Genomic DNA, 27,512 nt, shown 5'->3' with positions numbered 1-27,512 from the left:
TTCCTGACCCGGTTTGGCCATTCCTGACCCGGTTTGGCCATTCCTGACCCAAGGTGACCATTCCCTGACCCAGGGTGACCATTCCTGACCCGGTTTGGCCATTCCTGACCCGGAGTGACCATTCCCTGACCCGGTTTGGCCATTCCTGACCCAAGGTGACCATTCCCTGACCCTGGGTGACCATTCCTGACCCGGGATGACCATTCCTGACCCAGGATGACCATTCCCTGACCCGGTTTGGCCATTCCTGACCCAAGGTGACCATTCCCTAACCCAAGGTGACCATTCCTGACCCGGGATGACCATTCCTGACCCTGGGTGTCCATTCCCCCTGACCCAAGGTGACCATTCCCTACCCATGATGACCATTCCCCCTGACCCAAGGTGACCATTCCCTACCCATGATGACCATTCCCCCTGACCTGGGATGACCATTCCTGACCCAATGTGACCATTCCCTGACCCAAATTGACCATTCTCTGACCCGGTTTGGCCATTCCCTAACCCAAGGTGTCCATTCCTTACCCATGATGACCATTCCCTGACCCAAGGTGACCATTCCCTACCCATGATGACCATTCCTGCCCCTGTGTGTCCGCCCCCCCCGGTCCTCCCGTCCGCCAGGGGGCGCAGTGCGGCGTTGCCGGCGCGTCCCGGCGCCTCCTCCCGGCGCGGTGCGTTTGGCGCGCGCGGCCCGCGCAGGGCGGGGGCGGCGATGGCGGGAGGCGGCGGCGGGCCCGGAGCGGGGCCGGTGGCGCAGGGGCTGAAGGAGGCGCTGGTGGAGACGCTGACGGGGATCCTGTGCCCGGTGCAGGCGGTGCGAGCCGCTGCGGAGGAGCAGGTGAAGGTGCTGGAGGTGACGGAGGGTGAGTGAGGGCCGCGCTGAGGGGATGGGGCACCCCGGGCCGCGGCCGTTCCCGGTACCGGCGCCTCAAGGCTGCGCCCCGGCCTCGGCCCAAACTTCCAGCCTGATCACTTGGGCCGGCGGGAGCAGGCGGCTGTGTTCGGTTTCCTGCCGGCCCTCGGTGTGTGCTCAGTGTCTCTCACAGACTCACAGAATATTTGGGGCTGAAAGGGACCTTTGGGCCCCGGGCAGGGTGACCCGGAGCCGGTGACACCGGGACAGACCCGCTGGGTTCGGGATGTCTCCAGAGAGAGTCTCTCCAGCTCCCTGGGGAGCCGCTCCAGCGCTCTGCCGCCCTCAGTGTGGAGAAGTTCTTCCTCCTGTTGAGTTGTAAGTTGTTGTGATTTAGTTTATGGCCGTTGCTCCTTGTCCTGTCGCTGAAAAGAGCCTGGCACGGATCTGGCCGCCCGCCGTGGGGGTGTCTGTGTGCACTGCTGAGATTTCCTTCTCAGTGTTCTCTAGACCAAAACAATCCCAGCTCCCACAGCTCAGAGATGCTCCAGACAGAGCTCTCATCATCTCTGTGGCCTCACAGGACCCGCTCCAGTCTCTCCTGGTGTTTCCTCGGTGCCCCAGGGTCGGGCTGGCCCCGGGTCCCGGCGGGGCGAGTTGGGGCTGTGCCCGGCCTGGGCTGGGGGCTCCAGGGATGGGCTGGGGGAGCTCCCAGGGATGGGCTGTGGGGGCTCCAGGGGTGGGCTGTGGGGGCTCCCAGGGATGGGCTGTGGGGGCTCCCAGGGATGGGCTGTGGGGGCTCCAGGGATGGGCTGGGGGCTCCGGCCGGGGATGGGCTGTGGGGGCTCCGAGGTGAGCAGGGGAGTGGGTTCTGCACTCCCTGTTATGGTTAAAATTCACCAATTGGGATGAGAAGAGACAGGCATATGAAATTGTTGTGGCAGAAGAGTTGTTTGTAGGAGCGCTCCACTCCCAAAAAGCCCTTAGGAAGTTCACTTGCTGAAAGTTTTTTGTAGAAAACGAGCTGCTGAGCACAGCAGGGTCAGCAGCCCCAGGTGAAGCTGAGCTGCACAGCACATCTGGAAATGATGTGGAAAGGAGTGAGCAGTGGTGGGATAAAGCTGCTGATGGTGCTGCTCGGTCTGGCCAGAGTGAAAATCAGTGGCACAAATTACAAATGATGGTTTCACAAGGTGTGTTGAGTGCAGAGAGTGAGGACTGTCAGGGTTGGTCAGCAGAGCAGTGCTGGAGGAGGGGGACACACTCCAGATAATGCCCTAAAAAATTATGGGCGGTCCTAAGTATTGTCCTTGGGGAAGAAACCCCATTGTCCGTGTGGAGAGTTCCCTGAAAACACCCAATCGCTGCTCTGTCCTGCTGCAAAAAGCCCAATGGAGCGTTAAGGAGGGAGGAGAGAACAAAGCCCACATGAATTCCTCAGGCAGTGCTGCAGTACCGGCCTGCTGCTCTGGCAGGGATCAGGCAGAGCAGCAAAAAGGCAGCACAGACACTCTCAGAGTGTGGAAAAGCTTCTTTGGTTTTTCTTTGTGTCATAAAGCCAAGCATTGCTTGGAAGGAAAGATTCTGGAGAATATAAAGACATGACCACAATGTGTGGTTGTATGTGGTGTTTTTTTGGCTGTAATTTGAATTATAGTGGGGTGAGTGATGGACAGGAATCATGGAAATCCTGTGGGTGGGTCGAGCTGAATTCCTGACAGGAGTAAACTTTAACATTGAGCTGATTTGTAACAGGGAAGTTGAAACAAGAAATGGCCACATTGCAACATAAGATACTGTCTGTCTGGAAGAAAGGTTGTTCTGGTGTTTGCTCTGGGAAATTCTGCAGTTGTGTTGAGTGTGGAGAGAAGCTGTGAAGGAGGAGAGTCTGATTTTATTCATATTGCAGTTAATGAAGAGGAGAAGCAGAGCTGGGGGAAAATGTGTTTGCCAAGTGCTCTCTGTGCCAGGCCCTTCATTAAAAACTTCTGATCTTTGAGGTTTACAGACTTTATCTTGGGGAGAAGACTTGGTATTTCTGATGTCTCAAATCTACAAAATATAACTCAAGGAATCACCTGTTGAGGTCCATTTGAACTGCATTTACCATGATAAAGATAAAAGTTTCCAGCCAACTGGGAAAAAAAAAACAATAATAAAGCAATCCTTGGAGAAAAGAGGAGCAGTGAGCTGTATAAGGATCAGTGTAAAAGCAATCCCTGGAAAGATTCTTGGAGCAGCTCATTAAACAACTTGTCAGTGTCTATAACAATAGGATAAATAGTTGCTACACAACTAGTGCTGTTTTATGTGCCTCGTTCTTGATAAATCCATCTGATTTTGGTTGGACAGGAGAGCTGGTTATTGCTTAAACACCTGCTGGGTGTGAATGATCTGAATCCAGCAGCATTCCTGATAGGAATTTGCCACAATGGGAATCTATCAGTTAAGAAGATATAATTTTGTAATATTTTAAAGCAAAACATCAGGCTGAAAACCTGGGTGGAGGAGGAGGGGGTTGTCAGTGGCTTTTTGTCAGAGCCAAGGGGGTTTTTATGATAGAAATATTGGTCACTGCAGCAGTGGGTATTTATTTCTGGGGTCCCATCTGCCTGGGGAGCAGAACTGAGGTGCTGGAAAAAGGAGAAACTAAATATTCTAAATTACTGTATGCAGAGAATACATCAAATTCAATATACATAAACAAATTAAGAATTGTGAACTAAAATACTGAGTTGTAGCTGTGTGAAGCTGCTGCAGTCACTCTGCCTTCCTTTATACCTATTTTTACCCTTTCTGGCTTTCCATTTATCCTCTTTATACCCTTTAAAGATGAGGCTGAGATGCCACCCCTGAGCATGGAAATGGCAGACAGCATATAGAATAACGACTGCTTCAGTTAAGAGAAGTCTTATGTTAAGTACATCTTGGAATGAGGCTCCTTGCTTTCACAGCTGGGATAAGAGGCTTATTTTCCTCTTTTTTAAATGCTTGATCTGTGAAGAAAGAGTAAAGGAACTGGGGATGTTCTGTGTGTGCTGGGGAAAGTGAGAGGCAATTATCTCCCACCCCAGAAAAGCCTCTTAGCACTGAGGTGGGTATTAGGACAGACACTCAACACCCATTTGTGAAAATCACTGAGATGTGCTGCTGGGGGAGGTCGCAGAATTCCTTTGGAGGAGCATTTTCAGTCTGGTTTTGTCAGGGCTGCTGTCAGCACCTTCAGCCTGTCTGCAGGAGGCAGAGTGTGCTGACAGGGCCCCAGGGCACAGCTCCTGCTCCTCAGCTTGTAACAGCTAAATCCTCACAAATGTGTCTCTTAAGCAGACTGGTGAAATTAAATGAAGTATTTAAAACAGTTATCAGCTGCTCAGAATTTAAAATTGCAATTTTAAGTAAATTTATTGAGTTATATGGGTTTGCTATACCAGAATCGCTGCTTTTCCTGGCTTTTATTTCCTGTGCTCAGCATCAACAGAATTGTCACAAGTGTTTGAATTTTATCATGGAGCTTTCTTGGCAAGAAGCTCTTGGTTTTTCTGGACAGGAGGAGGTCTGGCAGCCCCAAGGATTGTCCAGTGCTGGTGTCAAAAAGGTGATTGTCCAGTCAGGGTGGCCAAAAAGGAGCTGCTGTCTTGCTCCATCCTGGATCTTTTCCATGCATCTCTCCTGTAGGAACTTCAGTAATGATTTTACATTGTTGCTAAGATTTTATATATGTATTTAAAATTTAAATAATTTGTTATTAGCCTGCATTGCAAAATTTTCTGCCCGTGAGAGAAGGAAATAAGATGCCAATAAAGACAATAAATGAAGTTTCTGTGAAGAGCACAAAGGAGAATTAATGCTCATGATTTATTTGAGTAGCTGTGCTTGGAATTGCCTTCTCCTTCCTGCACATGAGTCACTCAATTGGCATCATGTCCTTCTCCAAAAATCTTGATGAGTTTTACTGTGTGGCAATAAAAGTTACAATACCAATATTTATTATTTTTTTTCCTTGCAGAATTTGGTGTTCATTTAGCAGAACTGACTGTGGACCCTCAGGGAGCTCTGGCCATCAGGCAGGTGAGTTTGCCTGGAGCTGCACAAAGAATTTTGATGGAAATTTCCTTGGTTTTTAAAACATTCTTCCACGTTTTCAGGTGACAAATTGGGAGTAGCTTTCTGTTACTGTTTCTCCACTTTTTTCTATATTTCTGTAGAGCCTTTCTTTCAACATTATTCAGGTGTTACACTCTTACATTTTTTGAAAAAAAAATTGTTTTTTGGACTTAATAAACCTGGTGCTGAGACAATACTGGAAATGGACACAACTTAGGAAGTGGGTGGTAGACACCAGCAAGCAGAAGCTTTTTCTGTAGGTGTTTTCCTCCTTGGAAAATAACTTTTGATTCTGTATTTCTTTAGTTACTCTGTGACCTGTATCTTGTGCCTTTCTAGAGCTGCTGCTGTGCAGGCCATTGCTGCTCAGTGGACACCCAGCAGTTCTTTTTACTGCTTTTTGTGGTCCATTTCATGGATTTTTTTGCATTTTTGGCAAGTCCTGATGCCCCTGTAAAGTGATCCTGGCACCAGGACGTGTCCCTGATTCCTGACCTCTCTCCTGGTACAGTTGGCATCTGTTATCCTGAAACAATATGTGGAAACTCACTGGTGCTCTCAGTCTGAGAAGTTCAGACCTCCAGAGACCACAGAAAGGGTAAGACTGACTTGGTTTCATTTTATCTGCTTTGAAACACTTTATCCATCAAGATTATTAATTCTGTAGGCAGTTAAAGAAGTACCAGTGCCCTTGTGGAGGATTTGGAGGATTGATGGCTTCAGTGAAGGTTTTTTGACATTTTCCACTTTAAAAATCGGTTTTCAGTTGCTGAAAACACCACTGGGCTTGAGAAGCTTGGGCTGCTTCCTGTAGGGAAAGTTGAGCCACAATGCTCCTGCTGCTCTCAGAACAAAACTAGAGGAAAAGCTGCTTCCTAAGTTTCACCAATACTGATTCTGGCACTCCATTTTTTGGAGATTTGCTAAATCTTTTTGTTATACATCTTGGGATTTAAAGGTTATTTTCCCATGACAGATTTTAGTTTAAAGCTGCTGGGTTTCATTAAGGATCTGCTCAGCAGGAGTATTTAACAGCTAAGGATGGCCAGAGATTCCAGCCCTTTCCACTCTGACTGTTGACTGGAGCATCTTTCATATCTAGAGTATGATTCATCCCATCCAGAGATAATTGCTTGAATGATGCCCCAGAAGTGGCTTTTATTTTTTCCTGTCCCTTCAGGGCTGGGTGACTGTTCTTGTTTACTGAAATCTTCCAAAGTAAGCAAACACAGTCCCTGACACTGGAGCTGGGATTTATCTCAGCCAGCTCTGGATGTTTTCCATGATAGATCTGTACATCCTGTGTAGCAGCAGCTGTGAGCTGTTTGCTCTGTGCTGTGTGTGAGATGATGCTATGTCCAAACAAATTGTAGTTTTCCTTAAAAAATTACGGGGTGTAGCTTTAAAGAGCGGTTTTATCTCCTGGGTGTTCATGTCGTAAAAAACCAATATTGAATCAATATTAGGATACAGCCATAGGTTTAGGGGATTTTTTAAATTAGATTATGTGGATGTAATCTAAATGCTGTTTTCCACAGGCCAAAGTTGCAATCAGGGAGCTGCTGCCCAACGGGCTGAGGGAGTCCATCAGCAAGGTGCGCTCCAGCGTGGCCTACGCCGTGTCCGCCATCGCCCACTGGGACTGGCCCGAGGCCTGGCCCGAGCTCTTCAACCTCCTCATGGAGATGCTGGTCAGCGGGGATGTCAACGCAGTGCACGGGGCCATGAGGGTGCTCACAGGTGTGTGAGGCTGTGGCTGACCCAGCCCTGCTGTGGGAAGCTGTTAAAGCTTTGCCTTGTTGCCAGTGTTCTGTCACGTTTCGTCCAAATTGAAGAAATGGGAATTTTCTTCCTCTCTTCCCCCTGTGCCTGTTGCTGGCTGTGGGATCGTGTGCTCAGCAGGTGTCATGAGAGCTGGGGAAGGAGGTGCTGTGCTGCAGGTTAAAGCTCAGCAGGGCTTTGATTGTAACACCCTGTTTTTTCCAGATACCTGCAGTTTCTAGTGTGATATTTTTTTTATTTGCCTTTGAGGATTGCCTCAGGTAGATCAGATAACCCTGGCCTAGTGAAGTGCAAATCAACATGTTTTAATACACTTAGTGTTTCCCAACAGTTCTGTTGTTGCTGTTCCCTACAAATTGGATTTCTTATAAGAACTTATTTTCCTTTTCCATTTTTTAGAATTTACCCGAGAAGTGACAGACATACAGATGCCACTTGTAGCTCCAGTTATTCTCCCAGAGATGTATAAAATTTTCACAATGGCAGAGGTATGATCTTCACAGGGAGGTTGGTATTGGATGAAATTAGTGGGAATGTTGGAACAGAGAAACTCCAGATTTAATGGTCTAAGTCATACTGTGATATGACTTAAAGGATTTTCTTGATGATATAATAGCTGATGGCAACTAATATTTCAACAGTAAAGTTGAAGCCAATAAAATTAGAGAATAAAGATAAAGCAAAAATGAAATAGAATTAAAAGCTAATTAAAAGAAGTATCTTGTGTAAGAAGAACATTGTGTTTCTGATGTTTAACTCCTCTCCAGGTTGTGTTTCTGATGTTTAACTTCTCTCCAGGTGTATGGGATTCGCACGAGGTCTCGTGCAGTGGAGATATTTACCACGTGTGCCCACATGATCTGTAACATGGAGGAGCTGGAAAAGGCAAGACTTTAACTTGACAAACAAGATACTTTGAATTCAAACCGAGTGAGGCTCTAAATGATTGTTAATATGGAAATGAAACACTGGAAAATTATACACTGTGTCAGCTGGAATTTGGGGGTAGAGGCTGTAATTTAATTCATGTAAAGTAGCTGAGTCTCTGCTTTACATGCATGCCTTGATAGGGGGACTTGGTTTCCATAATTAAGGTTATTTTATGGTTCATCAACAGACATGTTTGTAAGAGCTCAGGAAAGGGGGGAGTCAGCATGGGGAGGAGATAAAGTATCACCCCTTTGTTTGGAAATCCCTGGTTTAGCTTCCAGCCTTCATCTGAACCCTGTGTCCTGATCACCTGCCAGGCCTTGGGCACTGGTAACAGGGGACCCTTGGGTGAGGCTTTGGTTCCAGGCTCCTGGAGCTTCTCTCGTGCTCCAGGAGGTGCCTTGTGTTCCTGGAGGGCTGGGGGAAGCCAAACCCAGCCCAGTTTTGGAAGAATAGCTGTTAAGAACAAACTCATCAGTCAAGCAGCTTTATATTTGAGTCTCCTGTCCAGCTCCAGCTGAGCACATCTGCATTTTAAATGGCCTTTGACAAGTGGCTTTTCCAGCACTCCCAGACAATAACTGGTTATTTTTGACTTTTTGGGTTTGACTTTTGACTTAAAAAGAAAAAGGGAATCTTTTTGTAAATGGAATTTCCTAATTGATTTCAACATAGGACTTTGCTGTCCTGGCTATGGAGTTATGAGGAATAATCTCAGTAAAATTATTTTGGTCCTGTATCACTTGCTCTGCCAAGGAGTGCTTATGGAGTGCTCTGACATCTGGAAAAATACTTGCTGCATTTTCCTAGGAAGAATCATCCTGTTAATCTTCAGGCCACCTGTTGATAGTCTGTTTGGTTTGGGGGATGGAGGCTCTGCAGGGAGATAAATGCCAGCCACAGGGTTTGGGGTAATTGTGTGTGTGCTGGAGCCACCCCAGGTTGGTTCTGTAGCCTGGGGGTGCTGGGGTGCAGGGCAGGATTCAGCTCATCATCAAAATGCCTCTCTGGGAGGGCTGAGCTCTGCTCCTGGGGCTCTCCAGACTGGATTGTCTGGATCTCTCCTGAGACCTTAGAGTGATGAGTTGGATGTGTTTTGTGGCAGCCTGTGCTGTGGGGTTCTGAGGAGTGGGGATTCAGCTGAGCTTAGTTCCTACCACAGAGAGCCCAGGCAATGTCTGAAAGAGCTTCTATATGACTTGGCAATATTCTGCAGTTGCCATGAGTTTCTCTTCTATTTTGTACCCAAAAATTGCAATTGCTGTTGCTTCTAGTGCTTTACCTGTCAGATGTGGGGGTTCTGTGTCTGGTATTCAGCTGTGCTTGCATTGTCTGTCCCCAGGGTGCTGCCAAGGTGCTGATTTTCCCTGTGGTGCAGCAGTTCACTGAAGCCTTTGTCCAGGCCCTGCAGATGCCTGATGGACCAACATCAGACAGTGGCTTCAAGATGGAAGTTTTAAAGGTGAGTCACTTCGGGTTGATTTGGATCTGAATTCACTGCTGGGTGTTGGGTGCCATCGATGGCAGCAGAGAATCAATGTGGATTTAAACAGTAAATTCAGATCTGCTGCTGACAAGTGGTTTGTAGGAGGCTCTTTGTGAAGAGATGAGTGTTCTGGCTGTTGGCTTAAGGCAGCTCATGTTTTTTTCAGGGTTTCTAAGCTGATGACAGCAATTCTCTGAGGAAAAAGGGATTCAGGTGAAAGACCCATGAATTGCCTTCACTTCCAGAGAAATGGATTTTGTAGTCATTGCAATGCAGCAGTAAGAAACCTTAGGGGATTATTTAAACCAGCTCTACAGATGAGGTCATTACAGGAACTCCTTGAAAAGCTGATGCAATGGAAGAGGGAATTGAGACTTTTTTATAGTACATTTTGAACCAGATGCAGACTCAATCCCATCTTCTTTTCCTTAATGAAGTGCTGTGCAGCAAATGACAGGAAGACCTTTTCTTTTCCTTCCCTGTCACTTGAGAGCTTTGTATTCCAAGGTTCATGGAGTTCTTGATGGAACTTAGAGGCAGCTTTGGCCTAAATTGTTGTGCTGCCCATGTCAGAATGTTCTGCAGGACTGTGGCAGAAGCTTTAAGGAATTGCAGTGTGCACATCTGCCTGATCCCCTGGGACAGTTATCCTGGTTAGGGGAGTGAATGGTTTGGATCACATCATGGGGAACCACTGGTGGTTACTGTCTTCCAAGTTTTTAAGCAGTTACCAGCAGGAAATCAGGGCCTTTTATCCTTGGAGGGGATGGGAGGTTTGGCCACAAGAAAAAAAATCAAGTGTGAGGACTGGAAGGAAATACCCACAGTGTAATTTATTCTTGTGTTTGATAGTTCAGCATGAATTAAATTGGGTGTCTCTAAGGATGGATGAGCTGCAACTGTGCAGTTCTTGAATCCTAATTCCAGTGTTGAACATGCTACTATTGATTGTTTTGAGAGAAACAGAGTGATTAAACATGACAGGTGACAGATTTAAGGCAAATTTCACAATAATGGAATACAAATTGGAATACAATGGTGTACTTAGTGTGCTGTAATATATCAGGAACACCAATTAACCAACAATCTTGCAGCCTTGCTGTTGTGCTTCTTCATTTGTGCTTAGAAGCTGTTCAATGCCTGTGGGTCAGAGAATATCTCCTGATCCTGGAACAAAGAACTAGCTACAAAAAATAATTTATCATTACCTCTTTGTTCTTGAATGGAAGATGAGGTGGTGTCTGTGTCTTGGGACAAACTTCCCAAGTTTATGAACAAGATACTTCACCCATCTCTGCTGAACTCTGACTGGCAGTCAGCTTCAGTGTGCTCTCTAAGTGTTTTTAAGCTTTTTATCCAAAACTTTTGGGATTCCTTCTCTGTTTAAAGATGCAAACAGGAAGAGAAACAATAAAAGGCTTTGATAGAGTGACTTGAAGGAGCAGTGCTCTGAAGAGAGAAGGATAAGGGCTTTCTTGAAGGATTAATAGGTGCTGGAGCAGCACGTGGGGATTGGCAGAGGATCTGTGAAGTTCTTTGAGTTCAGACAAGCAGTGGGAATTGGCAGAATGAGGGGCCAGAGGTTGAAATACAACATCTGACAGGAGAGTGCTCTGATTTTTAATGACTTGCTCTGCAGGACTGTGGTGACCTTGCAAATTCAGCTTTCTATTGTTCCAGCCACAGAGCCATTGAATTGAAGAGCTCCCTTTGCACTCCAGCAGCTCTTCCTGCAGAGTTGGTTGGGCGCGGAGCTTGGAAACATTTACATGGGGTTCATATGCAGTTGGCATATGGAGCAAGTCTGTTGGGATGCTCCTGTGGCCCTGGGCAGGGTGGTGAGTTTGCAGCAGTCCTGAAGATCAGCTTCACATCCTTTGCCAGCACTGGCATCATTTTTTTCCCCAGGTTTTTTCTGTAATGCTTCCTTCTGACACCTGCCAGACTCACTCCCAAACCCACATATCTGGGTTATTCCTGACTCCAATACTGATATTAGATTGCAGTTGTTTTTCTGGAAGGTGAATTACTATTTTTTTTTTTTGTTTCTATTAATGTACCCAGTGCTGCAAACAAACAAACTTCACAGAGTGGTTTGTATTGCACAGACACCCATGTGTCTGGGAGCAGCCACCTCTGGGGCACTTGGTGAGGGGCTGTTCTGTAACAAGTGTAACACAGCTGGAGTGTGTCCCTGGGGAGGAGAGGGGGGAATGAGAGTTCTTTCACTCCTGTGGGGTCCCAAAAGGCTGTTGGCAAGTGTCAGAGAGGTGTGATGATCAGTGTTTGAGCAATAGAGGGGATTGTGCAGTCAGGAGTGAGAGGCAACCTCAGTGACAGGAAGACTTTAGGTGCTCTCAGTTGTTAATGAAACAGCAGCCTGTGATTTGAGTGTGCTGATGGTTTTCCCAGTTTCACTTTTGACTGATATTCTTTTTTGTTCCAGGCTGTGACAGCACTTGTGAAAAACTACCCAAAGCACATGGTTTCATCAATGCAGCAGATCCTGCCCATCGTCTGGAACACCCTGACAGAAAGTGCTGCTTTATATCCTTGGTACTGACTGGATTTCACTGGAATCAAACCAGACCAGCTCAGTCTCATACCCACTAATGACCCGACTGCTGGAGAAGCACAATACATGGAGTGCTCTGCCCTGCCAGACAAAATGGGATCTTTCTGTTACTTCCAGAAGCTCTGTTAAATTTCTTTTAGCTTAAAATGCATGTGTTTGCTCTGGTATTTGTTAGATCTTCAATTCACCATCCTCAAATAAAACCCCTTCCTTCTTTACCCCCAGGTTAGTTTTCTGCCTTTTCCAAGGGGAGGAACTTGTGGAGAAACTTGGTAGGGAGCAGGTGGGATGTGGCAGCAGTTGAGGTGTTGAATTAGCTCCCATCCTCTGAAAAGAGTAAGTCTGGGGGATTCTGTTCTTGCAAAGTTAACATAAATGAAGTTTTGGTTTACCTTGGTGAGTTTGATCTAAGTTAATCAAATAATATGAAAGATGTGCTGAAGTGATGTGGGAGTGGTCTGTGGAAAAGGGTCTTTGAACTTGGGCAATGCACAAAGCCAGGAGCTCCTGGGGTTGTTGTCTCTATGAAGCACAGGACTCTACACAAAATCAAAGGGTTTTTAAGGAGCAAAACCTTCCCAAGTTACCAGGGATTTTAAGACAGGAACAGATTAAATCCAAAATAGATGTTCTTTAGAAAAAAGCATTTCCTTAACTTCATGCACTTATGTGAGAACAGAGGTAAATTACACAGAAGAGGTGGAGGATCCTGTGGATTCTGATGGTAAGAACTTGCACTTCACTTCTGCTATTTGAAGAGAAATGGAGTTACCTAAATATTGCTGTCAAAACAGTGGCTGAAACACCGTGGGAGATGGTGCTGAAGGTGCATTTACCATGTTAGAATGGTGTCCATCACTTCTTTGCAAATTATTTGTGATTGTGACCAATGAAGCCACACAATTTAAGTTTTCTAATGGCTCAAGGAGTGAGTTCAGCAACAATTTTGAGGTAAAAGTAGTGGGACTAAAGAAAATCAAATGGGTTTTTAGGTTCAGGTTGATAAATTTTAATGAGGGGTGGGAAGAGAGCAGGAAGTGATGAGGTCAGAAATCCTCCTGGGGTTGCTGCTGCACTTGCTAGTCCAGGAGAATAAATAAATACCTGCTCAGACAAGCTAACAGTTTGTAATTATTTTCACATCCATTTGTATCTCTTTGTATGTTCTCATATTCAGTCATGTTCTTTTTTGTTTTTTCCACTTTGTTCAGGTGAAGTTCTGGGCTTTGAAAATCTAGTGTTCAGCATATTTGAATTTGTTCATGCCTTGTTGGAAAACAACAAATTTAAGAGCACAGTGAAGAAGGCTCTGCCAGACCTGATTTATTATATCCTGCTTTACATGCAGATCACAGAGGAGCAGGTGAGCACGTTTGTGTTGTGCAGGAAACAAAGGAAATGAGAGATTTAAACCAGCAAATGTTGTGGGAAGACTTTGAGTGCATGGAGGCTGCTGTAATCCAACAGGCTGGTCCATCACTTTGCTGTGGCAGCACTTAGGGGTTCCAAAATCGTGCAAGGTGGACAGTAAATCACAGATCACAAAAGGATTTGGGTCAGAAGAGACTTTAAAGCCCATCCTGTTCCACGCCTGACACCTTCCACTATCCCAGGTCCCTCCAAGCCCCATCCAGCCTGGCCTTGGACACTTTCAGTGATGGGACATTCACAACTTCTCTGGGCAACAAATCCGGTGTCTCAGCACCCCCTTAGTAAGGAATTTCTTCTGTAATCTAAAGCTACCATCTGTCAGTTTAAAATTTTTCCCCTTGTCCTGGGGTCTTGATAAAAAGGTTTTATTTTTAAGGCAATTCTTAAGGTCTTCCTGGAATCTTCTCCAGGCTGAACAACCTCAGCTCTTTCAGGTTTTTTTCCTTCATCCTTCCACGATGCATTGTGCTGTGAAAATGAGGATTATCATGCTGGAAGGAATAAACAGCTTTCTGTGAGAGCAAAAATGTTGTGCTAGTAGGGTGAAATAATTTGTACTGAAATTCTGCATAGCTCCTGGCCTCTCAAGTGTGACAACCATCATCTTTTAGTTTAGGTAGACATGCATAAAAACAAGCACTCTGTTAAAAGATTTATCTGCTTCTCCCATTCCTCATCTAAAAATAAAGCTGCATAGCATTGATTCCAGGTCAGTCATTAGATCTGTCAAACTCTGATCTCAAATGAAGGGCAGAAGAGCAAGATGAGCTCAGAACAAAGAGAGTTTCTTCTTTTCAAAGGTTTCTCCAATGGAATAGAAGAAAAAATCAGTTGAGGATGAAGACTTCTTATGGCAGAGAAGAATTTTGAAAGTAGTTTTCCAAAACTGGTTGGAGGGAACAGAAAAGTTGCTTTGTACCTACAGTCTCCTGAATTCTCAGCTGCCCTCTCCTTTTTGTCTCCTCTAGATAAAGGTTTGGACTGCAAATCCTCAGCAGTTTGTGGAGGATGAAGATGATGATACATTTTCCTACACAGTGAGAATTGCTGCTCAGGATCTGCTGCTGGTATGAAATGTATTCTACATTTAGACACTGAACTAGTAATAAAAATTATCAAGCCTACCTTCAGGGAGGGCATTTAGAGAAAAGGCCATTTTTGTCCCTACAAATAAATGTTGTCATTTCCTTGTGCACACACAGGCTGTGGCTGCTGATTTCCAGAACGAGAGTGCGACTGCTCTGGCTGCAGCAGCAACGAGGCATTTGCAGGAGGCTGAGCAGGCTAAAAACAGCGGTGCTGAGCACTGGTGAGGGCCTTGGGGACAGTCCTGGGGCCGAGGGGACAGTCCTGGGGCCTTGGGGACAGGGCTGGGGACAGTCCTGGGGCCTTGGGGACAGTCCTGGGGCCTTGGGGACAGTCCTGGGGCCAAGGGGACAGTCCTGGGGCCGAGGGGATGGCACTGGGGCGGGTGTCAAGCTCATCTGCAGCACCGGGTGCACCATGATTTAATCAGATTTCATTTGTGACAATGTTACTGATGGGCAAAGGTGGAATTGGAGAGCTCTGATTAGAAGAAGCAAAAGAAAGTACAGCAGTTCTTGAGTGAAATCTTCATGTAGAGTGCTTTGCACAGTTACTAGCACAAGCTGTCTGTGCTAAGGCTCCCTTCCTTCAGAGCTTTGTGTTCCTTAAAACATCTCGTGGGAAACAATAATTACTTACACAAAATCAGAAGAGAAATTTGCAATACTTCATGTTCAGTTAATTGAGATAAAAATTTCAGGAATATATATAAAAATTATTTTTGACTTGATGTCAAGAAGAGCAGTGTTGTATGAGTTCAATTTTTAGAACTTCAGAGTTGCAGTTTTTAATGTTATTTGGGGATAGAAGAAGAAAACTCCACTGATGGTTGCTGGTCCATAGTGATTCTCTCCTGGTTTTACAGAGCATTGGTTCAATGTTTGTGTTTATTTGGAATGTTAATGTCAGAGTAACCCCTCTGATAATGAGCAGCAATGGAATGGCTGCAAAATCAGACAGTAGGTGCCCATCTGCCCCAGTTGTGAGAAGTTGTAAAGTAGGTTCTTGGCTTCACAAATAACTAAGAGAAGTGTATTTGCACATAGTTCTGTATCATCATAATTAACAACATGTTAATGCAAAATTAGATGTTTTTAAACCTTTAATGTACTGGGTATCCCAGTGCTTCTGCACATAAATTATGAAGGCATGGCTGCAACACAAGCTTTCATGGAAGAGGTTCTTTTTTTATTATGAGAACAGAATTGGTACAAGTAACAAGTATTCCACCAGTATTTTAGGAATATTTTAGTGTTTTAGGACTGAGAGTGCTGCCCATCCTGGGGAGTTTCCAATCCCCCCATCTTGCAGTTTGTGAATGTTCATCCGTGAGGGCTTTTTTGAATTCTCCTTTGGGATCAAGGAAATAGTTGTGGTAGCTCAGACCAAAGAATTCCTTGTGGCTTCACTGCAGAATATGTATTTATTTCTTGAGTGATGATGGAGGAGAAGTCTTAAGGCATCTGAACTATTTTGCAGGTGGAAAATACACGAAGCCTGTATGCTGGCCCTGGGCTCAGTCAAGTCTATCATTACAGACAGTGTGAAGAATGGGAGAATACACTTTGACATGCATGGCTTCCTGACCAATGTGGTCCTGGCAGACCTCAATCTTTCAGGTATGTGTGACCCTGGGAATAACTGCTGGGTGCCAGGCCCTGGGAGTCTCTGATGAATCACTCAGGTTGATGTGTGCATGAGGTATTGGGAAATGCACCTTATTCATGTGAAAAAAAAATAAATCTTGTGAGTTCCCATGTGCTCCCAGTTCTAGTGTCAATATGTGGGGCTGTGCTTTCAGCTGGATCTCATTGTTGGCTGGATGCATGAGCCTGTAGAGCTGGGTGGGAAATAGCTGTTCTGATGTCTTGTGTCTGCTCCTGGGAAAGTCACCAGCAGTGTTTCAGAATTCCTGCTGCACCATGTCATCCCATTTGTTTTATGCTGAGGCTGACACGTTGTAGCACATGAATTCAAATAATGCTCCTGGCTAAATGGGATTCTGTTATTGGGAACTCAGCAGGATTTTGCTCTCTGTGTTATCTTACATCAATGTGCAAGAAAATCAGAGGAATTGTTGGAAGTCAGACCTCAAAAGTCTTTGCAAATTAAAATTTTAGAAGTTAAAGGCAATGTGAGCATCACTGATGAGTCCACATTGGGTTGTCAGTGTAGAAAAAAATGATTCCTGAGTTCCTTTTTCATCAAAGAAACACTTATTTAGCCTACTACAAAGAAGGGTTTTTTTCTTTTGTGTTAATATTGGGTGAAGAACTAATGTGCAAAGTGCATGGTGTGCAGTGCATGTAAGGAACCAACCTCAGCAATTTACATATATTTACATTCATTTACATCTGTGGCATTGGGTTGTAAATGAGCTGCTGTGCTCTAGAAGGGCTGCTGGAGTCAGGGTATTGATGGCTCTGCAAGGATATCCAGTTAATGGTACAAACAAAGAAATGTTGTGTTTTATGATACTGACTTAAAAAACAAAGCTCTTGTCTTGCACAGAGTGTTTTATGTCCTCATCTTAAAATTAGTACTTGCAGGAGCATAAATAATGGCAGTAAAGATGCTGAGGAACAGAGAGCATCATCACTTTGAGGCCAGCCTAGATAGGTAAGGAGATTCATAGTCTGAAAAGGCAGCAGGATTAAGTGTGGTAAAGATATATCATACCTTGATGAGTGCAAGCAGGTGAGTGGATAGTGAATGTCCACTGCTTCTGTGGTGCTGGTGAACCACAGAATTCTGTTCTGCAAACTAGTAATGTGGTCTGTGAAAGGTCTTTGGGTATGAGCTCTGTTATTCTGATTCTTCTCCCTAAGATGCTGCTGTTTTCTTCAGCTGGGGACAGAATATTGAGCTGGATAAATGGGAATTACTGGAAAAGCCTCTGTTCTCTTCCTTTGCTTTAGTTCCATGATGAACAAATTCAAGGGTAAATAGTTGAAGGGAGGAGGTTTTTTAATAAATGAGAAATTACTCTTTGAAATAACTAAGAAAATAATCTGGATTCTGCCCATGAACAAAAATCCTTTGTATGCCGGCGCACTTGTCTCGTGTGTCACATTTCACTGTTTTCCTATTGGGATGACAAGATTTTAAATAATGAATGGAAGCAGCTGTGATTTTAAACTCCTAAATCTTATTGTGAAACCACTGAGGTTTTTTGTTTTGCTGCAGTGTCTCCTTTCCTCCTGGGCCGGGCCCTGTGGGCCGCCAGCCGTTTCACCGTGGCCATGTCTCCGGAGCTCATCCAGCAGTTCCTGCAAGCCACTGTCAGTGGATTGCACGAAACTCAGCCCCCCTCGGTCCGGATCTCTGCAGTCAGGGCCATCTGGGGGTAAGCAAACCCTGGGGTATTCCCCAGCCCCAGGGACAGGGCTGTAAATCACACTTGTAGGAGCATTTGTGGACGCCAGGGAGAAGGAACTCTGCAGGGCTGAGATACTCTAGAAACATGTAGGTTTATTGCAAGGGTGGTGGGTAAAAAGGGCTTTGCCTTCAGTCACCAGCCTGGGCTGGAGGGAACCCCAAAGAGAGAGGGAGAGAGAGAACAAGAGGGTAAGAGCTGAGAGAGGTGGCAGGGTCAGAGTGCAGGGGGAAGAGAGCAGGAAAAGAGAGCAAGATCCTTGTTACAATACATTATATCTCCTTTTGTGATAAATATTCTAATTTACAGTGACCAACCAATACAAGACACAAAGAAATCTGCTAAAACCTAAATGTTCACCACTTCCAAACAACATTTTGTCTCTTAATTGCACTGAAATGTTAACGAATAAAGTCAGATTTATGACCTAGTTATTCCTGAAATTGCTGTAACCCCCTTAGCTCACTTATAGAAACACTGTAAGCAGTGTCTGTCCTAGACTTTTTTCCTTTTCTGTATCATCAATGGGCACTTCTTAGAGAGATCTGTCACTGAGGGGCAGTAGAAGCTTCTAACATCTCTTGGCTCAGCTCTGCTTTGTGTGGTATGCAGAGGGAAAAGATTTCTGCTGAGAGATTTCCACCTTCCTGCTGAGCTGCTGGGAGGTCCAGCAGTAGTGGACTGAAGGAGAGAAGTCCTAGAGGAGTGAACTTAAGGAATAAGAATGGACAGGATAGAACAATCCCTTATGTATTATCTAGAATGCAACATATTTAAGTTACTTCAATATATCAAGAACGTATTTTTGTATCACAAATTTCTCATTTAGCTACTGTGACCAACTGAAGATCTCTGAGAGCACCCACGTCCTGCAGCCTTTCCTTCCCAGCATTCTGGATGGCCTGATCCACTTGGCAACTCAGTTCAGCTCCGAGGTGCTGAACCTGGTGATGGAGACCCTGTGCATTGTGTGCACGGTGGACCCGGCGTTCACAGCCAGCATGGAGAACAAGATCTGCCCCTTCACCATTGCAATATTCCTCAAGTACAGTAATGGTATGAATTCTACTGATATTCCCAAAGCACAGTTGAATCCTGCTGCTGAAAACTTAATCAGTGGTCATTGAATGAGCATTTTTTCCCGTGGTAAAGGTAGAGGGGACACTTGCTGCTTTGCCCAGACAAAATAGTGGTGGCAAAGATTGAGGGGTGTGTGTGTGTTTTAGTAAATGATGCTTTCTCTCTCCAGATCCTGTTGTTGCTTCTCTTGCCCAGGATATTTTTAAGGAGCTGGCTCAAATAGAAACCTGCCAGGGTCCGATGCAGATGAGGCTGATCCCAACCCTTGTCAGCATCATGCAGGCCCCAGCTGACAAGATCCCAGCAGGATTGTGTGCAGTAAGTGCTTCAGTGGGGCCTGGCCTGGGCTGGAGCTGTTCCTGTTCTAAAACACCTGGGGGGGCAAAAAGGCTGCTGTGGACAGGCTTTGGAGCAATGGCTTCACTCACTGGGGGTGGTTTCTCTGTTGAGAAAAGGCAAACTGCAGATGCAGGAAGATGCTTCCAAATGTTTGCTTTAAACTGCTTCTCTGGCCTTCTTCCAGTCTCCACAGTATCAGTCATCCCCAGTCATTTTGCTGTGACGTTGCCATATTTCAGCAGGAACAGACTCTTCTCTCAGGAGACTACACAACTTTTCCCTTCACTTCTTCCTAAGGGTTTTTCTGATTTATGTATTATATATGTATGAATTGGAGATAAATGATACAGGTGCCCTAATAAAAAATGAAGCATTGACCATGTAGAATGGTCATAAACATCTATATCAATATGCATATAATCTGTTAATTGGTCTGACTGTAACAATTGCTTATGGGTAATTAAAATAAATTTAAATCAATACAACCAAAATGGAACAAGTCAGCTAGAACAGTTCTCTGGCTGTTCTGATTAACATGCATCTGTTTGCCCTGTTTGAGTGGTGACACTGCTCTTAATGTGGGAACTGTCTTGGGAACTTCTGCAGCTCACCAGTGATGCTTGGAAGTCTGACTCCAGGGTCCTTGTATTTAAAAATCATTTTAGACTGTGAGTTCAGGGTGGGGTTGTAGCAGTGGCCACATCCCTGCAGGTCACACCTTTGATGTTTGCAGCAGGGGTGGGTAGTGCTGACTCCAAGTTCTGTGGTTGCTGCTGTGACAGTTTGTGCTTTCCTTTCAGACTTCCATTGATATACTGACGACAGTTGTGAGGAACACAAAACCCCCTCTGTCCCAGCTCCTCATCTGCCAGGCATTCCCTGCAGTGGCACAGTGCAGCCTGAACACAGATGACAATGCTACTATGCAGGTACCCCTGTGGGGAGGGGGAGGATTCCTACCTGCATAGTAGCTGCTGAGACACTTCTGTCTTCATCTCTCACTTGTTAAAAACTCTTTGAATTTCGTTAGGTACCAAGATTGGCACAAAACTGCATCTACTTCAAGTTGTTATTTATTAGTTATCTTGACTGCTGCTGATTGGTCAGTGAGGAGTAGTGCATTTGATAATGAGCTGGGGTCTGTAGAACTTACTTGTAAATTTTTTACTGGTTTTCACTTTGGTTTGGGGTGGTTTTGGGGTGGTGAAGGGGATGTTTGCCTGTTCCCTCACCCCCTGCTTGTCCCTGCAGAACGGCGGCGAGTGCCTGCGCGCGTACGTGTCGGTGGCGCTGGAGCAGATCGCGCAGTGGCACGATGACCAGGGCCACAACGGGCTCTGGTACGTGATGCAGGTGGTCAGCCAGCTCCTGGACCCACGGACCTCGGAGTTCACTGCTGCCTTCGTGGGCAGGCTGGTCTCCACTTTAATTTCAAAAGCCGGGAGTGAGCTGGGAGAGAATCTGGACCAGATCCTGAGAGCCATCCTGAGTAAAATGCAACAAGCGGAGACGCTCAGCGTGATGCAGGTGAGCAAACTTGGCACACAGGAGAGAATGCAACAAGCAGAGATGCTCAGTGTGATGCAGGTGAGCAGACTTGGCACCCAGGAGAGTGAGGAGAAGCACCAGGAGAAAAAACTGGCATCGTTTTCTTTAATTTTGTGCCCATTTATTTATGGCTTGTGTAATTGGAGGGTCTGCGTATCCTCTTGAAGTGGTCAGGAAAATGCCTGCTCTGATCAGAGAATCATGGAATCTCCTGAGCTAGAAGGGACCCAAAAGGATCACTGATCACACCCCAACAATCCCACTCTGTCCTAACACTCCTTGAGCTCTGGCAGCTCTAGGGTCGTGCTCATTCTCTGGAGAACCTGTTTAGTGCCCCAGCACCCTCTGGGAGAAGAACCTTTTCCTAATACCCAACCTAACCCTGCCATGACACAGCTACATGCTCTTCCTCAGCTCTGAAATTTTTTGTCAGGTTACAGGGTAAGCAAGATTCTCCTGGATAAGCTGTGATGCACCCTCTGCAGTCCCTCATGCCCTTGTACTTTGGAGGGATAGGCCTTGCCTCAGTAGGAATGTTGTGGCAGAGGCAGATGCCTTTTTGAGTGGATTTGTTCTGTATTCCAAGGATAAATGCCTGGGACTTGAGACAAGATGAGCTTTTGGTGGATGGGAGGCATAGTTGGCCTGAGTGAGGTGAGAGACCAGACGCAGAGCATCACCATCTCTTCTAGCTTTGACCTACTTGTAGTGACACAGTTTTCTGGAGTGATCTTTTCCCAGTGGTCTTCATTCTCTCTCCTGTCTTTTTTGCCCGTGCCCTCAATCTAAAACAGCTCCTGCTGACTGCCCTGGTTCCTTGGTAGCAGCTGGGGAAGACATTTTGCTGGCACTGCTGAGCAAGTTACCATCTCTGTCCCCAGTGCATCATTCAGCTGAGCTTCACTCTTCTCTATCTTATTCCTCTGATTTTTGAATGTGCATTTTTCAAGCCAGCATATGGTGCCACAATGGCCATTTCAATGTCAGCTGCTTTAGGATTTTTTACCCCTGGTTATTCTGATGATTGTTAACTGTTTGGAATGGCTCTCACTTTGCTTGGTTTTGGATTTAAAAGATACAGAAGTTTAAATCTGAAGCAATCCCATGCAGCCCTTGTAGCCAGGTATTTTGCAATGCTGGATTCTTGTGTTAATCTTTAAGATGGGTCTCTGGAGATGAGCAGCTTTTACCTGAGGAAGGCTACAGAGATACCCTCAGACATTTAAACATACACAGTGAATCAGTTCTGCCCCAGGTCTTTAGGAGTCAGACTGTAAAACTTCATGTTGTAACAAAACCTTTCCACAAGTTGCAGTTATTTCCCTAAAATCACGTTCAAAATGCCTTCAGCATTGGGAAGGCGCTGCTGAGTGATGATGTGATGGTGTTTATTGTCTGCATTTGTAGCACAGTGTTTTGCAGCTAGTTGGACTTTCCCTTCCTCCCAGGGTTGGTAAGCACAGCCTTCACTCCTGCAGGGAGCTTCAGCCTCCTTCAGTAAGCACAGCTTCACTCCAGCTCCTTAAATATTTGATAAAACATTTCCAGCTGTTAAATTATGTACAGCTAACATTGCCTTTCTTCTCCTGCAGTCCCTGATCATGGTGTTTGCTCACTTGGTTCACTCACAACTGGAGCCACTGCTGGAATTCCTGTGTAGCCTGCCCGGCCCCACTGGCAAACCCGCCCTGGAGTTTGTGATGGCTGAGTGGATGAGCCGCCAGCACCTTTTCTATGGGCAGTATGAAGGCAAAGTCAGGTGGGACCCACAGATATTCCCCTGTTAGCTGCCCTCATCCCATTGCCATGGAGTGCTGGGCACGGGGAAGGGGAGCTGGCTCAGATGGGAGCAGTGTGTGGGCAGAATTACTGCTCCCCATGCTGTCAGTTCTGCTCAGGAGAGCTGTGGTAACTGGAGCAAGCTCTGATCTTCCTCATCGGTGCTCCTGCTGCCTTGTGCTGCTGTGCTGGAACAGAGAAAGAGGGGGAAAGGGGGTGTCCTGCAAATACGGGGCTGCTTTTGGGATTGAACATGTGTGAATGTGATGAGAAGAGCTTCCACACGTGGAATTGCGTTTGTAGGCTACTGTAGAGTTCCAGGGTGTTGTAGAGGGTTTCCTAAGAGAATCCTCAATATCCTTGAAAACAGCATGGAACTGGAGAAGGTTTGAAGTGTGGAGTAGAAACGTGAGCATCAGAAATGGAAAGAACATGTAAAAGAGAGGAGCAGGCTGGAAGGTCTGAGTCTAGAAGTGAAAATGAGCATTGAGACTGGAGAAAGGAGGCAGATCATCTCTGCAGATCAGCCAAATTACTGCTTTCTTGCCACTGCTTTCCTCTTAATTCCATCTTTGTGTGCACGTGGCACTGCACGGGCACGTTTAACCTGGTGGCCCTTTTGACCTGGAGAAACCTTTAATGTATGTAGGGGTGGATGTCTGTGCTGTTGGTGGTACCAAATCCAAAGCTTGACCAGTTCCCAGCTTGCTCTACAGTTTCAGAGGCTGACATAAAGCAGGAGACATGGGAAAATTCTGTCATGTTTGTTTGTGGCAAAGATGTAGAAGAAAGGGCACCTGGTGTCTGCTGTGGGATGTGTTCCCTGTTAGAAAAGGGCTATGAAAGGCAGACAGTTCAGGGAAATTTCAGTCTCTAATGTTCCTATTCTCTGCTCCCAGCTCTGTAGCACTGTGCAAACTCCTGCAGTATGGCATCAACACAGATGACAAGAGACTGCAGGACATTAGGGTGAAGGGAGAAGAAATATTTAATATGGATGAGGGAATTCGGACACGATCCAAGTCGGCCAAAAGTAAGTAATTATTTTGGTGGATTTAACAGGGGTTTTTTTTCTGTAAATAGGTGCTGTGAAAGGCTTCAAACAGGTCTGGCAGATCACACAGAGCTGTGGGAGGCACATATTGGTTTTTAGAGCTAATTCATGGACTTAATATATCTGTTTACCAATATCTATTTACCTTAATTCTGCCAAAGACTGGTTTGGAGGACTCCTCATGACTGACTTAATATAACTGGTTGAGGTAATTATGGGATGGGGGGTTCTTCACTGCTGTTTTGCATCAAGAGATAGAATTGATATTTCTGGATGCCTGGTAGCTTCTCTGAGAGGAAAGGGTCCTTAGTGCATGCAGAAATTTAAAACACGGGGGTATCTTTTTCAATGAGACACTTTCACATAAAAAAGGACCTGTTTTATAACTTTTAATTAAAAGCAACACGAATATGTGTATTTTTTTTCTCTTACAGATCCTGAGCGCTGGACAAACATTCCTTTGTTAGTAAAAATCTTAAAATTAATAATAAATGAACTCTCTAATGCCATGGAAGCAAATGCATCTAGACAGACAACTGCAGATTGGAGCCAAGGTAAAATACTGGGTTTGCTTTTTCTCTTTGCATGGCTTAAATCTACTTAATCTTCTCTTGATGTCAAAGTCCCTCTCCAGGTCTCTTGTTTTGTTGTACAGTTCATCATTAGCACATCTCCTCCTTCCCTCTGCTGTATTTAAATGGTACTAATCTCTTCCAGATAAAAAATAAATAAAATGGGAGAATAAGATCAGTCAGTGTTGTGTATCCTTAGACCTGAACATTCTTTTGGGCTAGTTTGGAAGATGGGATCTGACCATGTGTGAATAAAATTACCCTTTCGTGGTGTATCTAGTTTGCCTTTCTTCCTACTTCAAGTATCCATTCTTGTTGTTGCCTTTTGCTTGGCTCCAGTTCTGGAATCATCCTAAAAGGATGAGAGGAGGATTGTAGGTCACCCATACATGCAGGGATGTGTTTGCCTACTCCCGTCCCCTATAGAGTGATCACAGACTGGATCTCTTGGATTTGGATCATTTCTAGAATTTTTTTTTTCTAAACAGATGATTCAAATGATATGTGGGAGGATCAGGAAGAAGACGAGGATGAAGATGAAGGTTTAGCAGGACAGTTCTTATCAGATATTCTTTCCACAAACAAATATGGTGAGTAACAGCTTGAAAGTCCTTCTTCAAAGTAATAATCAAGTAGGTGACATCTTAGTTTCCTTCCCTTGCCAGCAGCAAAACAAAGCTGCAGGCATGGGGAAGGAATTCTGCTCTGGAATTGTGAATAAGGACCTTCTGGAGAAGCCATGGCTTTGAGCAACGTGGTGATTAAATTGTTGCATTATAAATAACATCACCTGGGAGTTGACAGCTGGGAGGTTCCTGCAAGGTATTTCTTCTAGAGAAAATTGCTGCTCACAAGTGTAGGTGTGAGCCCAGTGGGGCAGTGTCCTAGGGCTGGGTGAGCTTGTTTGTGGGGAGATCTCGAGGAGCAGGTACTGCATAAAGAGATGAGCAGGTGCAATGTTTCTCATGTCCCTCAGGAGAGAGAACTTTACAAGAAAACACCAAGGGACACTGCTCAGATTAGCTCAGAACTGGCACAGTGTCACTCTCACATGGGATCAAGGTCCTGGGTTGTGTAATTCCCAAACCTGCCTGTGAGTGTCCCACATGTGCTTGACTCACTCCTGTGTTCCTGGAGCCTCCTCTGGCCCTGGTTCTGGTTCAGTGCTTTCTATCACACCACCTAAAGGAGCAAAATATTCTGGATACAATTTTCTTTTTCCCAGCAGTGCTGAAACGATTTACTTTTGGATCCTTGTGTTTCAGTAGCTTAATAGAAAACTTCCTGAGATAGTCTGCTCTTTTTGATATTAAAATCTGCTGATTTGCCTCTGACAGATGAAGATTACTATGAAGATGATGAAGAGGATGATCCAGATGCATTAAAGGACCCTCTTTACCAAATAGATCTCCAGGTGATGCTCTAGAATGAGGGGTTTTATCAGATTCCAGTCATTCCCTATAAGCTTTAATTTTTTTTAATGTTGTACTTTAACAAATACATAAGCACTGGAAACATCAATCATTGATTGTCATCCAGAAGGCATCTGTTAATTGAAATTATTTTGGAAAGAGCCAAGTGTCCCAACAATTTCTGCAGCTTTTTTTCCTTATCATTAATATCTATATCATAGAAATGTGAATGAACAAAACTCTTTGAACAGAGGGAGATGAGACTTTTCTACCCATGAGCTCCACAGCTACTGGCAGAAGTCAGGAGTAGGTTGGAGAGTGTGACAGAATTGTATATTCCACCTGGAGATGCTCCAACCCACTCAGCCCCTCTGTTAACTTTCATTCCTGCTTTTCCCACCACCTGCAGCTGTTGATGGGCCCTTCCCTGTGTTCCCACCCTTTTTCCTCTGCTCCAACCCTTCCCTCTGATTCCCCTCCTCCTCCTGCACCACTCCTTTCTGTTCCCTTCAATCCTGGTGTCTTCCTTGGTGCATGTTATGTCTCCTGGCACGTGGAAGCAGCAGGATTTCCCAGGAGGGTGGCTCTGACAGGCTGTTTCTCTCTCCCAGGCCTATCTCACCGATTTCCTGTGCCAGTTTGCACAGCAGCCCTGCTATGCCATGTTCTCTGACCACCTCAACGACAACGAGAAGCGAGTGCTGCAGGCCATCGGGATATAGCCCCACGCCAGAGGCCACACCTCCCAGATCTGAACAAAAGGTTATTTTTGGCTAATTCCACGTTTTATGATTGGACATAAAACATTTTCCAGGTGTCTGCCTGCCTCGTTCCAGGTCGACGTTGTTTTGAGCCTCATCCTAACATGCATCTGCTAAGGGAAGGAATCCTGAGAAAGCAGCAAGGACATTGCACATTGGTCTCACCACAGGAGCACTTTCATTTTCCACAGTAACTCTACAGGAAGTTCTTAAAGATAAAAAAATAATGTGTCCTTACTATTTTTAAAAGGAAACTGTCTCTACCTGTGAAGAGGCACTTTTAGTTTCCCACAGCACAGTCGGACAGAAAAAGGAACCGGGTCACTTACGGATTGCTCGAGAAGTGGGAAGGTTGTTCCTCTTGGCTCTTGTTCCTCCTCACGTAACACAGGGTAAATATCTTGATCCTACAACGTGACTTCTTTTATAGAACCACAGACTCTTTTCAGAGCTGCCTGGATGGGATGGAGCCAGTTCACAGGAGTTTCGAGGGGAAGCTGGGACAATGAAGCTGAGTGCATATCTTCTCTCCTGATGTGGACCAGGCTCTGTCACTCACATCTCCCATGGGAGCAGTTCTTCACTAACACTTGTGTGTGCACATGCTCAGAGGAAGCCACCACTTAAATTTCTATTCCTGTGGCATGTGACTATGAAAGACTGGTTTTCTGGAACACAAGGAGCCACAGTTTTTAGGGGAAAAAAACACCAAACCTGATTGCATTTAACATATTTGCTCCATGACAGCCACTCTGAACTCCTTGGCTTTTTTCACACTCCTGTGTGTATTTTTATAGAGTGGTAAAATAACATTTGCAAATTGATTTCCCCATGAGAACATTGTGATGTATCTCACAACACCTCTCTGCCTTTGGTTCCCTTTTGGGGAAAATGAAATAAAACTATTAAAATGTACATTGGTATCCTTCTTATAAAACAGATTTAAAAGGAACTTACGCTTGTTTCCTGAAGTCACTTTTTAAAGACATATTTCTCCTTAGGACACGTTCTGTACATGCTGCCAGAGGATGTTTGGGTGTTTCACAGGAGTCACCTGGAAAAGGAAGTCCTGTGCTGTCTCTGCTGCTTAAAACAATAGGTTGAGCCATTACATTACAGTTGTCCTTTTAAGGAGGACACTTGCTGCTCCTTTGTGGAATCATTTGCTTCGACATTTTATCAAAACCTCCATAACCCGCCCCCGCCCGGCCTCGAACGCGGGACCTGGAGCTCCGCAGCGGCGCTCGGGGTCCCGCCTCCCCTCTGGCGGTGCATGCTGGGAGCTGTAGTCCAGCGGTTGGCAGCTGCCGGGCCGGCGCCCTAGGCGCGATGCGCGCCGGG

At 45.4% G+C, this 27,512-nt stretch overlaps 1 protein-coding gene across 3 annotated transcripts; it reads left to right on the top strand.

Annotated features, from left to right (window-relative positions):
- The first annotated feature begins 608 nt into the window (after positions 1-608).
- On the top strand, positions 609-27,086 carry IPO9 (importin 9). 3 transcript variants are annotated; one of them, XM_083878367.1, is made up of 24 exons: positions 609-866; positions 4,863-4,924; positions 5,472-5,558; positions 6,499-6,700; positions 7,142-7,230; positions 7,541-7,627; positions 9,015-9,134; positions 11,605-11,705; positions 12,399-12,457; positions 12,945-13,096; positions 14,133-14,231; positions 14,367-14,473; positions 15,730-15,869; positions 17,437-17,596; positions 18,456-18,682; positions 18,876-19,024; positions 19,846-19,974; positions 20,297-20,572; positions 22,186-22,352; positions 23,272-23,405; positions 23,861-23,980; positions 24,487-24,588; positions 25,336-25,412; positions 26,022-27,086. In XM_083878367.1, exons 1-24 carry the CDS (start codon positions 716-718, stop codon positions 26,130-26,132), a joined length of 3,108 nt encoding a protein of 1,035 aa, XP_083734493.1. In that variant the 5' UTR covers positions 609-715; the 3' UTR covers positions 26,133-27,086. The 3 variants fall into 3 exon arrangements, with proteins under 3 accessions (XP_083734493.1, XP_083734494.1, XP_083734495.1); XM_083878368.1 differs by having other exon boundaries at positions 612-841; XM_083878369.1 differs by lacking the exon at positions 609-866 and adding an exon at positions 4,380-4,451.
- Positions 27,087-27,512: the final 426 nt, after the last annotated feature.

The sequence above is a fragment of the Zosterops lateralis genome (genome assembly GCF_965231275.1).
Source record: "Zosterops lateralis genome assembly, chromosome: 26".
In the NCBI taxonomy this organism is placed as follows: domain Eukaryota; kingdom Metazoa; phylum Chordata; class Aves; order Passeriformes; family Zosteropidae; genus Zosterops; species Zosterops lateralis.
Note: the sequence above shows the minus strand (reverse complement) of the source record. Positions and strands in the feature narration are given on the sequence as shown.

Coding starts and splice junctions, on each gene's coding strand:
- IPO9 (XM_083878367.1), top strand. CDS start 716: ATGGCGGGAGGCGGCGGCGGGCCCGGAGCGGGGCCGGTGGCGCAGGGG. Junction 14,474..15,729: donor AACAGCGGTGCTGAGCACTG/GTGAGGGCCTTG, acceptor ACTATTTTGCAG/GTGGAAAATACACGAAGCCT. Junction 23,981..24,486: donor AACTGCAGATTGGAGCCAAG/GTAAAATACTGG, acceptor TTTTCTAAACAG/ATGATTCAAATGATATGTGG.